General features: G+C 44.7%; 4 protein-coding genes across 4 annotated transcripts; all 4 read right to left on the reverse strand.

Annotated features, from left to right (window-relative positions):
* Window positions 1-2,366: 2,366 nt before the first annotated feature.
* On the reverse strand, window positions 2,367-4,170 carry GLAREA_05968 (GABA permease, putative; the record flags this gene model as incomplete). The annotated part of the gene is made up of 5 exons (XM_008081382.1): window positions 2,367-2,864; window positions 2,927-3,256; window positions 3,303-3,629; window positions 3,690-3,968; window positions 4,021-4,170. 5 exons carry the CDS (start codon window positions 4,168-4,170, stop codon window positions 2,367-2,369), a joined length of 1,584 nt encoding a protein of 527 aa, XP_008079573.1.
* A 1,510-nt stretch (window positions 4,171-5,680) lies between these two features.
* GLAREA_05969 (Calcium-dependent phosphotriesterase) lies at window positions 5,681-6,679 on the reverse strand (the record flags this gene model as incomplete). Its single annotated transcript, XM_008081383.1, has 1 exon — window positions 5,681-6,679. The coding sequence occupies one exon, from the start codon at window positions 6,677-6,679 to the stop codon at window positions 5,681-5,683; it is 999 nt and encodes a 332-aa protein (XP_008079574.1).
* A 1,127-nt stretch (window positions 6,680-7,806) lies between these two features.
* On the reverse strand, window positions 7,807-8,850 carry GLAREA_05970 (GroES-like protein; the record flags this gene model as incomplete). Its single annotated transcript, XM_008081384.1, has 1 exon — window positions 7,807-8,850. The coding sequence occupies one exon, from the start codon at window positions 8,848-8,850 to the stop codon at window positions 7,807-7,809; it is 1,044 nt and encodes a 347-aa protein (XP_008079575.1).
* A 574-nt stretch (window positions 8,851-9,424) lies between these two features.
* Window positions 9,425-13,222, reverse strand: GLAREA_05971 (uncharacterized protein; the record flags this gene model as incomplete). The annotated part of the gene is made up of 3 exons (XM_008081385.1): window positions 9,425-12,447; window positions 12,496-13,047; window positions 13,096-13,222. 3 exons carry the CDS (start codon window positions 13,220-13,222, stop codon window positions 9,425-9,427), a joined length of 3,702 nt encoding a protein of 1,233 aa, XP_008079576.1.
* Window positions 13,223-13,514: the final 292 nt, after the last annotated feature.

A 13,514-nucleotide genomic window follows, 5' to 3' on the forward strand; every position in this document is an offset into this window, starting at 1 on the left:
CACCAAATTTTCATCTTTGCCACATAAACTGTGCGTAAGTCTTCCTCGATCCGACAAATTCTACTCGTCCATCAAGCTCCACATTACCCACCGTATTACCTTTAATAAGGGGGGGGTGGATAGTATTCCTTGTGGCAATCACAAAGCCACTAAAGGAACTACCGCTCCGATCCCCCACCGTACTAAATCCGAACTCCTCCACAGTAAATCAGAGCCCCACAAAAGCCGCAGATAAGATGCGGAAAACAATTACTTCGAAGTAGACCCGGATCCGCGGAAACTGATTTCGTCTCATCGTCAACATCATGTTTGTGTCGCTACGAAGGTGATTGACGGAACCTCTGATCCACTTCGAATACCCTTCTTAATTTCTTATTTGCGGAAACATCTGGGCATGAAACAATGAGGCTTACTCATGGTTTCAAGAAGCTTATCGATTCAGACGAAGCTTAAACTCATACAAGCAATGTAGCAACTGACTGCTACGCGTATAATAAAGCACCTGTGATCTCATGAACTCAACTTCATGCCTTTGCCAACTCACACCCCATTACCCAACCACACAACCACACAACCACAAAAAATCGACATACCTCAGATGAAACCCCTACATTGATTTCTGAATTATTCCCCCCATCAACAATAGCACACCCCTTTCTGCCATGCAACCATGACTCCCCACCTACCCGATGATCCCTTCTCCTTAAACCTGACTAGCTTCTCCCAAGCCACCGGACCGCTCGGTAGTCAAAAGCCAATCCCCGGTAGTTAGTAGATTTATCTTGCGACATGATAAGAGTTATCATCAATGTTAATCACCTAATCACTGGTCTAAAACTCCTGATCGCAGGGCTCGCACAAGGACTACCTCCCTTATATCCGAACCTCGACCAAATATAAAACCCGCGATTCCCGGGGACGAAAAATTCAAGCTGTCAAATACTGACACATATCTTGCACGGGTCTCACCACTGCAGTCGGTCTTCATATTATTATAAAACCCGAGTCGCTTCGAGTACCAGAGTATTATATGCCCTCCAAATAAGAGAGTTATAGTATCTTACTTACGTTTCCACTATTTCAATGAACGGTGATTGTCTACTTTGTAATTATAACGAGTACCTCGGTTGTTTTTGAATATCACTATTTCTCGCGATAACATTTGCTTGTGAGTATTCTAGCAAAGCAACTTTCATAATTATCACCTATTACTTTAATGTGACAAAGAAAATTCATTCTTATAGATAAGCTAAAACATTATCCCACTTTAATTACAGAAGCTTTACTACATTTTCCAAAAGTTCTAAGATTCTATTAACTAACTTGCAGTGCGAAGTTGACCAATCTCACTTGTAGCACGCAAAAACTGTTCCAGAGAACAAGAAGCGGCATATCTTGCAATCTGTGGCTCAAAGGGCTATGAAAAATCATCCGTATAATTAGGCCACTGAAAAGCTCTTACACGTGGCCATGAAGAAACACTGATCCCGTTTTTACGCAAGCTCACCACTGCATGCCGCGCTGTCAGGTACGTTGCTCTTGTGATGAGAGAACCTCTGTATTCTAACCTGGTTCTTATTGCAATAAAACCCTCTCGGAAGCGGTTTCTTGGCTGGAAAAGTGACTCCCGCATCAAAAGAACGCAACACACTTAACCGGATGGGGAGAGTCGAAGTACGACTTTTCACTAATTGAGGTGTGTCTGCGTTGGCTCATGCACCACTCCGTTCTCACCAATCAACACCCCATCATCTTAGAAAACGTCTAGATCAATTGTAGGAAAGTGTTACTATTGTAGGGAGGGTCCTTTACCGCAGAGCCTGATTGTGGCTGCGAAAGAAATGTCCAGTGGCGGTTTGATACATGAATCTGGTTGGTGAACAGCTTCAGAAGCTCTGTCAGCAATGTTCCGCCCCAAGCAGCTGACCTCATCGACGCAACAGTGAGCTGTTCATGTTCCGAAGCAGAGCGTCTTTTCAACGTTCGTAGCAATATGTTTCGCGTAATTTTCTAACAAGAACGAATCAAGTCAGAATCAAGTTGGAAAAAAGTCAAAGAATGAGCACTACTGAATTAAACACAATTCCATTGATGCAATCATTTCCTCTTAGAAGCGTATACCTGAGAAGACTTTTACCCTGTGAAAGAAATGATAATGTGGTCTCAGGACTGTGGCATGCTATGCTTGATCTTCAAGTTGACATAGACGTTTGAGGTAGGAATATTTTGACTGAATCATTCGAAGATCTACACTGGAAACTCTGATTCGCTCAAATTTATTACTTAAGTAGAAAACTCCACCTAGACTTGATAATGTTTGCAACGTTCGACCTCCTCCTTACTGTCTTGGCCAACTGGCCAACTGGCTACGATCCATATATCGGCTGCTCAGTTTCTAGCACAGGACCTTGATATTCTTTCCTCGCATAAATTAAGTAATATGCGATAGAGAATATTATAACGGCACCAAGCATTAAGCTGCTATAGTTCATTGTTGAAGGCACAACTGGCGTAGCTGGTGGCCAAGTGCTGAAAAATAAAATCACTATCAAGTAGCTGCAAGCGAAGGTATTATTGACAACACCAAGAATCCCTCGTATATGCCATGGGCCCCAGACTATAGTTGCATTTGCTGTGTTGACAAGTTCTGTGGGAGAGTCGGAAGCAAGTTTGATAAATCCCGTCAGCCTTCGGAAAAGAAGGAGTCCAGCGGCTAAGAGATATGAGGTGAACAAGCCGACTATGCTAAGAGAAACGATGTTGTTGAAGGCTGTAGCTGATCCAATGTTGATAAGGGCAAGCAGACAGGATATCACTGTTGTAACTGCCACCGACCATATAGGGACTGACGTGCGTGCATTCACCTTTCAATACGGTCAGATTTTCAAGAGACGGAATCAAGCGGGAGGATTGCAATTTTCCTTACCTTATGCAGGGTTTTCCAACCTGGTAGACCTCGATCTCGAGCAAAGGACCAGAACATACGTGACGTTGATGCTAGCAAGCCGACTGTTGAACATAGAGCAAGCATAGTAACGATTGCTGCCATGACAGCGCTACCAGCTACTGAATGAGTTGCTTGAATAAATATCTCCATAAAGGGATATCCTGTATTCGTAGCAAGTACGGTATCAATATCACCTAAACAAAAAAGTACCGCAATCACCATAGCGAATCCCATCATGCCATTCAAGATAACGCTAAGCATAATGGATCGGGGCACAACAATAGAGGGATTGTGTATCTCTTCTGACATCTACTTTCTTGTCAGCCAGATAATAATACATCCTAGATCTACTTACATGGTAAGCTCCATCTGCTCCAATAAACGCGAACACATTTCCGAGAAGCCCCACGAAGAAAGACAATTCTTGGTTTGGCCAGCCTCCTCCATTCAAAAATACTGTGAACACGTCCGACGAGTTACCGTGCGGTGCCAGAACCACCAGTGGTATCAACACCGCAAAAAAGCCCAGAACATGGAGAATCAAAATCAACCCTTCGAACTTTGGTAACTGGTTACTGACAACCGTGTTGACAAATACCCCAAAGAGTATGACGGCCCAAAATGTTAGTGTTCCATGAAATGCCTGCGGATTGTAGTCCGGCACGGTCAAAGCTATCAAGCCCTAAATGAGTGTTCCGGTCAGAAACCCTCCAGAAGCAACTGCTGCTTGCCATCCACCGACTGTGAGCCAACCTGTTATGTAACTTAAGAACTTTGCGCAGGAAGGAGGTGCGAGCATTGAAACCCAATGATACTGGCCACCTGAGGTAGGTGCCATGGAAACCAATTCTGACAACGTTGCGAATACGCTCAATGTTCCGATCCAAACGAGAAGATATCCGTACACAACTCCTGCCGGACCACCATTCTGAAAACCAGAGAGAAACAAAATCAGAGTTCCTTCCCACGTTATAAGAATAGTGCAACTAAACCCCAAGATTGACATAAACCCGAAGTTGCGCTAGATCGATTCGTTATTACTAGACCCGATGAATGTCTAGAAGAGTATATACCTTCAACACTGGCCTTTTACCCAAGCGAATTAAATCGTCATTGTCACGATCCACATTCAAGTCTCTGGTTGTGATCTTCGATATCGACTCCCCTTTCTTCGCAGATCTGACAACCTCAAGCTCATAGTTATTCGGCATGCTCGGAGCCATTTGCTAAGGTTTGGTAGCCGAATCAACAGTTTACGAGCGTGTAAACTCAATTGGACAAACAGTGCTCCTCAATAATGTGAGGTTTCGCAACAGATGCTAAAAAGACGAGAAGCAGATCGGTCGTGTAAAACGGAGGTCGACGAGGTTTTCTGCTAATGTCCATGCAGCGCTGTCGACAGATAGTTATGCATGGGCCATTGAGGTACAGAATCTTTTGATTCGCATGCAGCCAACCGCCGATTCTAAAGGCAACTTGTTGGGGTAGTAGTTTTGATTTAATTTGATTGGGGGTGCATGTGTGTGGGAGGCCCTCCTTCCTGTTCAGTACGCAGATCATACGATATCAAAACGAAACCAACATTTAAAATCTTTCCCGCTCAGACCGAGTACAGTTGTCGAGTGCAAGATTGCTGGATACTACTTCCGCCGTTGGTGTTCTGCATGGTTCGAGTGGTTTCTTGGTTCAGCTCCCAACGACCCTTGCTTATGAAGATTAAGCGAGGCCCAGGGGGGGGCGAGGGGGCGCGTGGAGGACAAAATAAGTAGTAGTCGAAGCACGATATTTCTTCGATTAAGTTAACGAAATATCTTCATTTACTGGATTAACTCGGAATAATATAACTTATTTCTTTGATTGTTTTAAGCAAATAAGACTTCTTAGGCTCTGTTCGAAGTCGACTTATTAAGTCCCAAAATTAGAAGACAGGTAACTGACACTTGTTTTGTCCTCCGCGAGAATAGTTTCTAACTCTTCCACACGGGGGCTAGAACTTTAAAGAGACAAAGGCGAAATAGCCTTTTCGCATCTTACTTCCCGACCGATTTTAGTAGTAAAATAAGGATAAATCTGCAACCTAGGATATCGTTTATATTTTCGCTCCCCGAAGTAAATCCAAATAGGAAAATCCTTATTAGGATAGTATATTATCTTCGGTTTTAAAGAATTGCCTAGAGATCTTATAAATATCTCCTAATTTACCGAAATATCATCCTACTTTAGGACATATCTTTAATTAGTAAGACCCTACCTTAAGAATACCTTTTATATCCTCAATATTTAGTCGCTTCGCCCTATATCCTTGTAGTAGAGTTTTACTGTAGCTGGATTTTGTGACATAATAAGAGATTTTGTTAATGTCAATCTACTTAACACTAGTCTTAAATTCCGCATTACAGGGCTCGTTTATACTACGACGACTGTCCGCCCTCGCCGGGAATAAATAACTACCTATAAGCCTATCTTGGAACCAGAACAATAAAAGCTCCCCTCCTTGCGCTTAGTTCTTAGAAACAACGACATGTTCCAAGGATTTGTTTATACCGTATCGAACCGCGCCCTGCCTTGAGGCGGAGTACATTTTCAATTTTATCTATTTGGAACTTTCCTCCAATTCTTAATCATAAAATCAAAAAGTCAAAGAATTCCATCACAAGGTTCATTGTCTAGATATCTATATGTTCTGCCTCACTCATCAACAAACCACATTCACATCAAACACCTCCGTACAAGCTACAAGAGATTTGTGTCAACAGCAACCACAGTTCCACCAACTCTAAATGTTCCAGGTACAGGAACCGCTGATCCACCATTGGTTGACACATAGAGAACATTCTTATCCTTGAGAGTTCTCCCAAACACAGCTCCAGTTGCACCCTCCAGAATGGTGTCATTGACACCACCAATGGGTACCCGAACAGAACCATCAGGCTTAATGACTTGAACCCCGTTCAACAAGTTCTGAGTCACCCACGCGTTGCCTTTCGAGTCTATGGCAAAATCATCGCAAAGTCCATTCCTCGCTACCATAGTCGCTTTTCCTAGAGCCGTCCCAGTCCTTGGATCAATTGGGATTTTCGCGAAAAAGCCTCCTTTGAGGAATATATTGGTAAAAAAGAGATGGGATTGAAAGATGTGAATACCATTCACTCCTAAGGCGATGCCAAACTCCGTCACCGGTGCCATTAAGGGGTCCGAGATTGCGACGTTGACTGCCCCCGTGTTGACATTGATTCGCCAAATAAGTCCAAGCTGCGAGTCTGCAGCAAGGATCCAAGGACTTCCCGGTGCGAGATGTGTCAATCCGTTAAGAAAGAGTGCTTTTGGTAAAGTGGCGATTTTTCGTACAAGTGGGTTCTTGGATCCTTCAAGATACCCTTTCAAATCTACACTCCAAATCACCCAAGGAATTGATGGATCTTCGGGGTCGGCCCCGGAAACAAGCGCAAAGACATCGGGCTCATATTCGGTGATACCCAGGAGAGATGTCGCATTCGGAAACGTGTGGACTAGATTTGCGACTTTTGGGGAAGATGGATCTAGAGAATATAGCGAAGAGGATGTCACTGGTGTTAACAGAAGGTGCCCATTACTGCGAACAGCGATGTTTTCGAGAGAGGTTAAGTTGGGAAACTGGTATAGGATTCGTGTAACGGTGGCCGAGTTTGCGCTTGCACTGATGAGTGTAACGATGCCCAAAAATAAAATCGAGAATAGATGACGGGAACGCATTTTGAATGCTAAACAGAGGTACAGATCACAAGGTGTTGAGTTAATAATGGAGTTACGAACCCAGTGAGGTCAAGCGATAATCTTATAGCTCTATGCTTCGCGCCTTCTTGGAGCTTATATACAGGGCTGGAAGCTTACGAAATCGTAGGGTTTCATTGCTGCCATTTATTAGTTTTCGGGGATTTTTTAATGCTTGAACGTGATATCAGGCATTGATACTCGGTTACCACTTGGGATAAGAGCTTTTTCGTATATTTAAAGTAAATAAAACGGCTTAGTCCGTAAAATAGCTTATTTCAGACTTCACATTAATATTGCTCAGTTCTTAAATTTGGAATTTTCGAGGTTTGTATAACTTGTAATAGAGAAGGCTTACTTAGCCTCTAAAGCTTATAAATCTTAGTAGTCGGCGATATAAAAATAAAGTCCGAAATCAGCCATTTTGCGTACTAAGCCGTTTTGCTTACTGAGTGTAGGACAAGCTTCCAAATACCACAGGGGGTACAGAGATTCGTTGAGTGATTTTGTAAGCGAAAAAGTCCTTAAACACCCAACCAATTTCTGCATCCCCTATAGTATTTGGAAGCAATATTAAATGTTGATTGAGATCCCTTGCGAAAAACCCACTCATACACTTTGTAAATCAATGCGAACTTACTTTCCAATGGGAAAGGCCGAGAGCACCAGCCCGCTGAATTGTATCGTTGTGTGGGCGTGTGCGTCTACCTTGGATAGCATACAAAATTGTAGATTACGGTCCATGATTAGGGATAGAATATTAAATTTATTAATTTTGCCTAATTCAAATTGAATTAAATGAACGCTAATGATAGAAGCGTGTGGTATTTTAGCCAATGAAATCGCTCAAAGAATCTGATGATATAGTTGAGAAGTACAATGTAAAGTTTTGACATTGTCTCAGTCAAAAGCTCACAAGCGAGGGGAGAATTATGTGCTAGAAGTGGGTTTGTTAATGACCGTTATTAGAAGCCAGAAACATATCTTTTAATTAGATTACGGACAACTCAAGATTAATATTCTGCTCAATCAAAAAGCATCCTAATGTAAACTACATATAGTTTTCGTCCCACAAATAAGTTGACATAATCATTTCCACATCTCGACTCTCAAAGCAAAACCACAAGCTTCGTCGCACTAACCCCCGCTTTCAACATATCAAATACCTTCTGTGTAACCTCAATACCTCCATCAACAATTTGAATTTTCGGCGTCGGCACCACAGTGCCCATCTCCATCGCCTCCTCCAGCCACTCATTAAAAAACCAAGCTCCCACATCCTCGCAATCTTTTCCCGTTCTCAGCGCAACAGTCAAGGAAACCGCGATATCTGGCGGCTGAGGTGTTCCAGTCGGCCAATCGAGCACGATAGCCATCTCACCTCCGTCAGCCAGAACACCACTGGCAAGTTCGAGACTCCCTTTCTCACTTATAGCGTCGAAAACCTTGGTGATGATGATACCAGCCTCTTGAGCAGCTGATAAGATGTCCGAAACAACGTTCGGACTATGATAATCGAATACTCGAGTCGCGCCCATTGATTTGACAAAGTCGTGATTAGAAGGACTTGCCGTCGCCCACACATGAAGTCCAATAGCTTTCGCAATCTGCACCGCAGCCGATCCTACTGACGAAGAGCCACCCCAGACCAGTATCGTTGAGCTAGCTGGCGTGCATACGGCGGGTGGCCGTGGAAATTTCAGATTAACAAAGAGAGCCATGCAAGCCGTAGCGAACGCCATTGGAAACACCGATCCCTCAGCAAAAGACATCGAATCCGGTATTTTAGACGTTGCTATTTCCCGCAGTATAGTGTACGTTTGCCACGCGCCATGATCGATGTTGGAGTTGTAAATGACGGCGGCAAAGCCAGTGACACGATCACCTTTCTTGAAGCGAGTAACGGCATTTCCGACGTCGACAACATACCCACAGGCGTCGCTCCCGAGAACATTCGGATATTTGTCCACGAAAAAGTCGTAGTCTTGGATTTTCCAATCAGCAGGATTAGCAGCGATGGCTTTGTTCCTCACGAGAAGCTCGTCCGGACCGGGCTTTGGAATTGGGCGTTCTTGAAGGGTAACCCGAGCTTTGGCAGTCTCGAGGACTGCGGCCAGGTTTACGCTTTCGAGATTTTCATTTGTAGATGACATCTTGGAACTTGTGGGACAAATGATGTGTTCTTGAAAAGTTACTGAGAGTAAGATGTATGCAGCTTGGCGTACAATACAATTTGGGTTTGTTGAAGTCGTGAAGGAGCGTTTGGACGTGCGTATCCTCCAACACCAAACCAACACGGGTAAAACATATACGTACATACATGCATTCGAGCGTCATACACTAGGGGTCAGATGAAGGAGGCAAGTTGGAAAGAGAGCTATTGTGCATTTCGAATTTATTTCTTTACTTTAATCAATTAAAGAAATCAAACCATTTTCCCAGCAAGTCACTTCGTCTTACCTTTCTGTATATCCAGGATCTTTTCAATCCCAAAAACGAAAAAGAGTTTCTGTAACTTATTCAATTCAATAATCTCGCTAGGTACCTCAGTTCATCCTCAGACGCCCAAGATAGTCTAAAAAATACCGCTAATCGCTAAGTATACCTCTCCGACTCTAAAGATAATACAAAACCTTCCATCTCACAACATAAACCACATACACAACCTCTACAACCACATCACATGAACATTCCAACCCAATCACACCCCCCAATCCCACACACGAACTACCTCGACCCACGCTTCCCAGCCGCACCTTCCGGATAAAAGGACTCATCATCGCTCCAATACCCATCCATCTCATCCTCACAATCAGCAGTAACAAACTTCTCATACTCCTCTCTAACCTCCTTCATCCTCTCCCTAAACGCCTGTAACTTCCTCTCTTGAGGTTTAAGATGTTCAGCTTTCCACTGCTCATAGAGAAACTGACTTGCGTCGCTGAGTTGTGGAGAAGGAGTCGTAGGGATGAATGGCGGTGATGTGGGATCTGGTTTGAACGCTGTTGAATTTGCAGGTGGTGGAGTAATAGGCGGAGAAACTGGTTCCGGAAGTTTTGATCGGGTTCCATCGAAAGTAGGCCATTGTGCTTTACTGGTTCCTCTTTTTTGGAATCCAGGAGAAATAATGTGCGCGTCTTTGGAGCCTTTAGCGACACCAAGATCATCCATCCAGCCATAGATCGGAGAAGGATGAAGTATCGGTGACTGGCAGGATGATAAACGCTCATACTCCCAATGATCTAAAACTGACGCGCTGGAACTCTCAGAGCAAATAGTCGATCCGGACAGAGTTCTACTGAATCCACGAGACTCCAACGATGTTAGCGAAGGCATATCAGATTTTGAAGCTTCACTGTCTGGAGAGTAGACGCAACACGACTCATCGGGAAATTCCGCTAGTGGCTTCTCTGCAATGTATTTTTCCCATCGAGACTCACCCTCACTCACAATCTCGTCATCAAATTCGTACGGTACCCTAGTTTGACTAAACATCTGCTCGTCGAGTGACACATCAGGACCGTGTATGCGAGCTTGTAGAACCATGAGGGCATCATGATATTCCTCATCAGCAACCCCATCTTCATACCTTGATTCTGTTGGTTCTTCGTGAGCAATGGCATTAGGCTCACGATTATCACCAGTAAGGTATAGCCCGAGAAAGTCCTCGGTTACAGGAGGAGAATTGTCAGGTGTAGCGTACTCAGACAAATTATTTTCGACCTCAGAGACCAAAGCTGCCAGCGGAATCGTATCAGCATACAGAGCTGGATAATCTTCCAACAGGGAAATCTCCTGGTTTGCATACATCTTCAGAACCCCCGGATAAGCCGTGAATGGGTCCGTGTTGAGAGTTGATGTATCACCTAGATCCGAAGTGCCGTGATCTTCCTTAACCTCAGCTGCTACCGTAGCAGACACAGGCGTGTCACCAGTATAATCCGATAAGGCTGGAGTATGAGACTGTTCATCACTATTTACAGACGAAGAAGTCCCCGAGTAAACATCGGCTACTTCACGGAACAGACGATCTAGCGTGCGTTCAGACGTATCAACTCTTTCAGAATCAGGCGATAAGCGTGACAGTACAGGATTACGGTCAGAATTGACGGATCCCTCAGAATCTGACGAGAAGAGCCACGTTGGTATGAGATTCTCATCGCTGCTTAGTGATAAATCGTCAGGACTGCCCGGTCTGTTAGATAGAATGTCTAAATCATCTGACGGTATGAAATTATGGCCGGCTCTCCTGGCTGGTGTGGCCTCATAAAGATCTAGATCCGGGTCAAATGGATTCCATCCATTAGGCAAAACAGGGGAACCTTCAGGAGAAGAACATTCCACAACTTCAACGGAGATGGTTGTGATGTTCCCGCCGTTTGTCGTAACATCGTCACTGAGTTGTGGTGCATCTTGAGTATCAGATGCCTCTGCATGTTCAATGGTTTGCAAGATCCCAGTGAAAGGAGGTTCACCTGCAGGTGATCCGTCTTCCTCCGCTACCCCAACAGGATGCTTCAGAGAATCTTTCTCCCTAGCTTGATGTTGTGGTGACTTTCCAGATTTAGAAGTATTGAATTCGCTTTCATTCTCCTCGCGATCCAAAGTTTCCCAGAATGCGGCTTCGCTGAGAAACTGTTCTTCCAGATCATAGTCTGGCGACTCATCACTTTCAAGTTGAAATCTGGGTCTAGAGGAGCTAGGTTCGCCGACGTACTCAACGTGTTGCGGAGTTGATTCTTCATAATCCGAAATATACCCAGAATCTTCCCTCTTGAGACCAGGACCCAGCCACGTACCATTCTCTCCAGCACACTCAGCGGAACGAGCAGGGAACAACTCATGAATAGCGTCTTTGGTTTGTGATCCCTCGGAAGCTACCGCCGAATCACGTACCCAACGTTTGCGTTGACTTACAGTAGGAATGGAACCATTCTGATACGCTTTCTGCAACTGTGTATTAGGTGCTTGAACTGCGAGCAAGCTTTTGTGGGCGGCAAAAACACGCAATTCGTTCCTATCACATGATAGCGTCTCTTCAAGGAATGGTCTGCCTCGGCAAGTCATTGGGTGAGATCTAAGTCCCTTGTCAGCTGCTGGCTCTTCTGGGACATCCTTTACTAGCCGCAGGCCGGAAGGGACTTGAGGTAGGGGGTGGTGTAAAGATTTTCCCCTCTTGTCTTTCAGGGGACATTCTCTCTTAAAGGGCTGTATAAATTGATCATGGTAGATTTCTTCTGGAGGGGTATTGTATTCAATCATTGGCATGATGAATACAGTCAGAGGCTGCTGCATCGCAGGAGATCCAGTCACCTCAGTGCTTCTCGAAGGGCTCCCCGTCGAGGGGGGCAAATTTGGTCCAATGCGATATTTCTCTGGAAGATCTTCCTCTTCACTCCAGGTCTCAGTCCATGAGCTAGTCCATGTGAAATTCGATCCCACATCATGACCAGCTGCGGATTCCCCGACACGCTCCGCTTGCTTAGACCTATTGTTTTGCAGCAAAGGTGTAGTCGCTGTCGGTTCTATCTTATCATTGTGAACTGAGTCTGATCCTGACCGATTTTGCATCGCGTTTGGCTCTACTTGGGGTCCTGAAAATCCATTCGCTGTTGATTGTCCAGCATTGTGCAGTGGCTTCCATGGTGGAATCGTGGTGTTCAATTTTGCCCCTTTTTGCTGAGACGTGGGCGGCTCATTTTTCTTCAGCAGTGGTGCATTAGTTTGTCCTACGAGTGGACGTGGTATAACTGTCGATATTAGTTGTCATCTAGGTGATTAAACCACAGGATCCTCACCATTTAAGCCAGCAATACCCCCTTCCAACCCACTCCCAACAAGTCCAGCAATCCCTTTTCCTTTATCCCTTTCTCTTTGTTTCTCTCTTGACTTTTTGTTATTTGCTTCTGCGTTTGCCTTCGCTGCATTCAGGCAGTGCTTGTTTAGATCTGAGGCTGATAGCCATTTTATATGTTCCGAGACACGCGCATCTGTAGGAAAATGCGCATCCATGAGAGAATTTATTACTGGAGTTGCTTTGTCGTAGCTCGGGTAAGGTAAGCCATGTCTCGTCACCTCTGGAGAACCATCGATATCGGGTTGTCTCATGGCTTGGCTGGAGACATCCAACGGCATCGAAGGTTCAGGGATGCTGCCCACGAATGCTCCATCAAAGTCCGGGAAAAAAGTGATGTCTGAATCCTCGTGAGACCTTGCGTCGTCCTCCGATTCATCGCTCTTCGAAGCAGGTTGATCATTTGCCTCTTCTTCACTTTTGACGCTTGGTTGATCGTCCGGACCCTCGTCACTGGAACCAGGTAGTTCATCATATGCTTGTTCTTCACTTACAGCTGCTGCAATCAATACAAATACAAACCCCCTCAAGTCTGATCACGTACCCGTGCTCCTCCTACAACAACAGAAGATTTTTGCTATCCGAGTACTAGCAGATGTTCCTGATGGCCACCGAATCGTGCGTCGGCGCATTGGTGCTCGAGGATGCGGTATGAGTGGGTTTGTAGACATGGGCTGGAGTAACGTGGTTCGGTGGGTTGAAGTTGTGCTTGGGTTTCGATATACGATATGATGTAGAAATATGCCTGCCAACGAGCGATATCTGGGGGTTAAGCGATTGTAGAATATATTGTTGTGTTGATCAGGACAGGATTTTGAGTGAGATGTGGGATAATGGATGCTGGTTGGAGACTGTAGACAGTCGTACCTTCCTTCTCCGGGTTCTGAACGAGAACCTCAGATGGAAGCGTTAGAATCCAAATATCAATTCTTCCCTAATGCTGGCCATTTGCTGAGCAGAGAT

This window comes from Glarea lozoyensis, assembly GCF_000409485.1.
Source record: "Glarea lozoyensis ATCC 20868 chromosome Unknown GLAREA15, whole genome shotgun sequence".
NCBI lineage: Eukaryota > Fungi > Ascomycota > Leotiomycetes > Helotiales > Helotiaceae > Glarea > Glarea lozoyensis.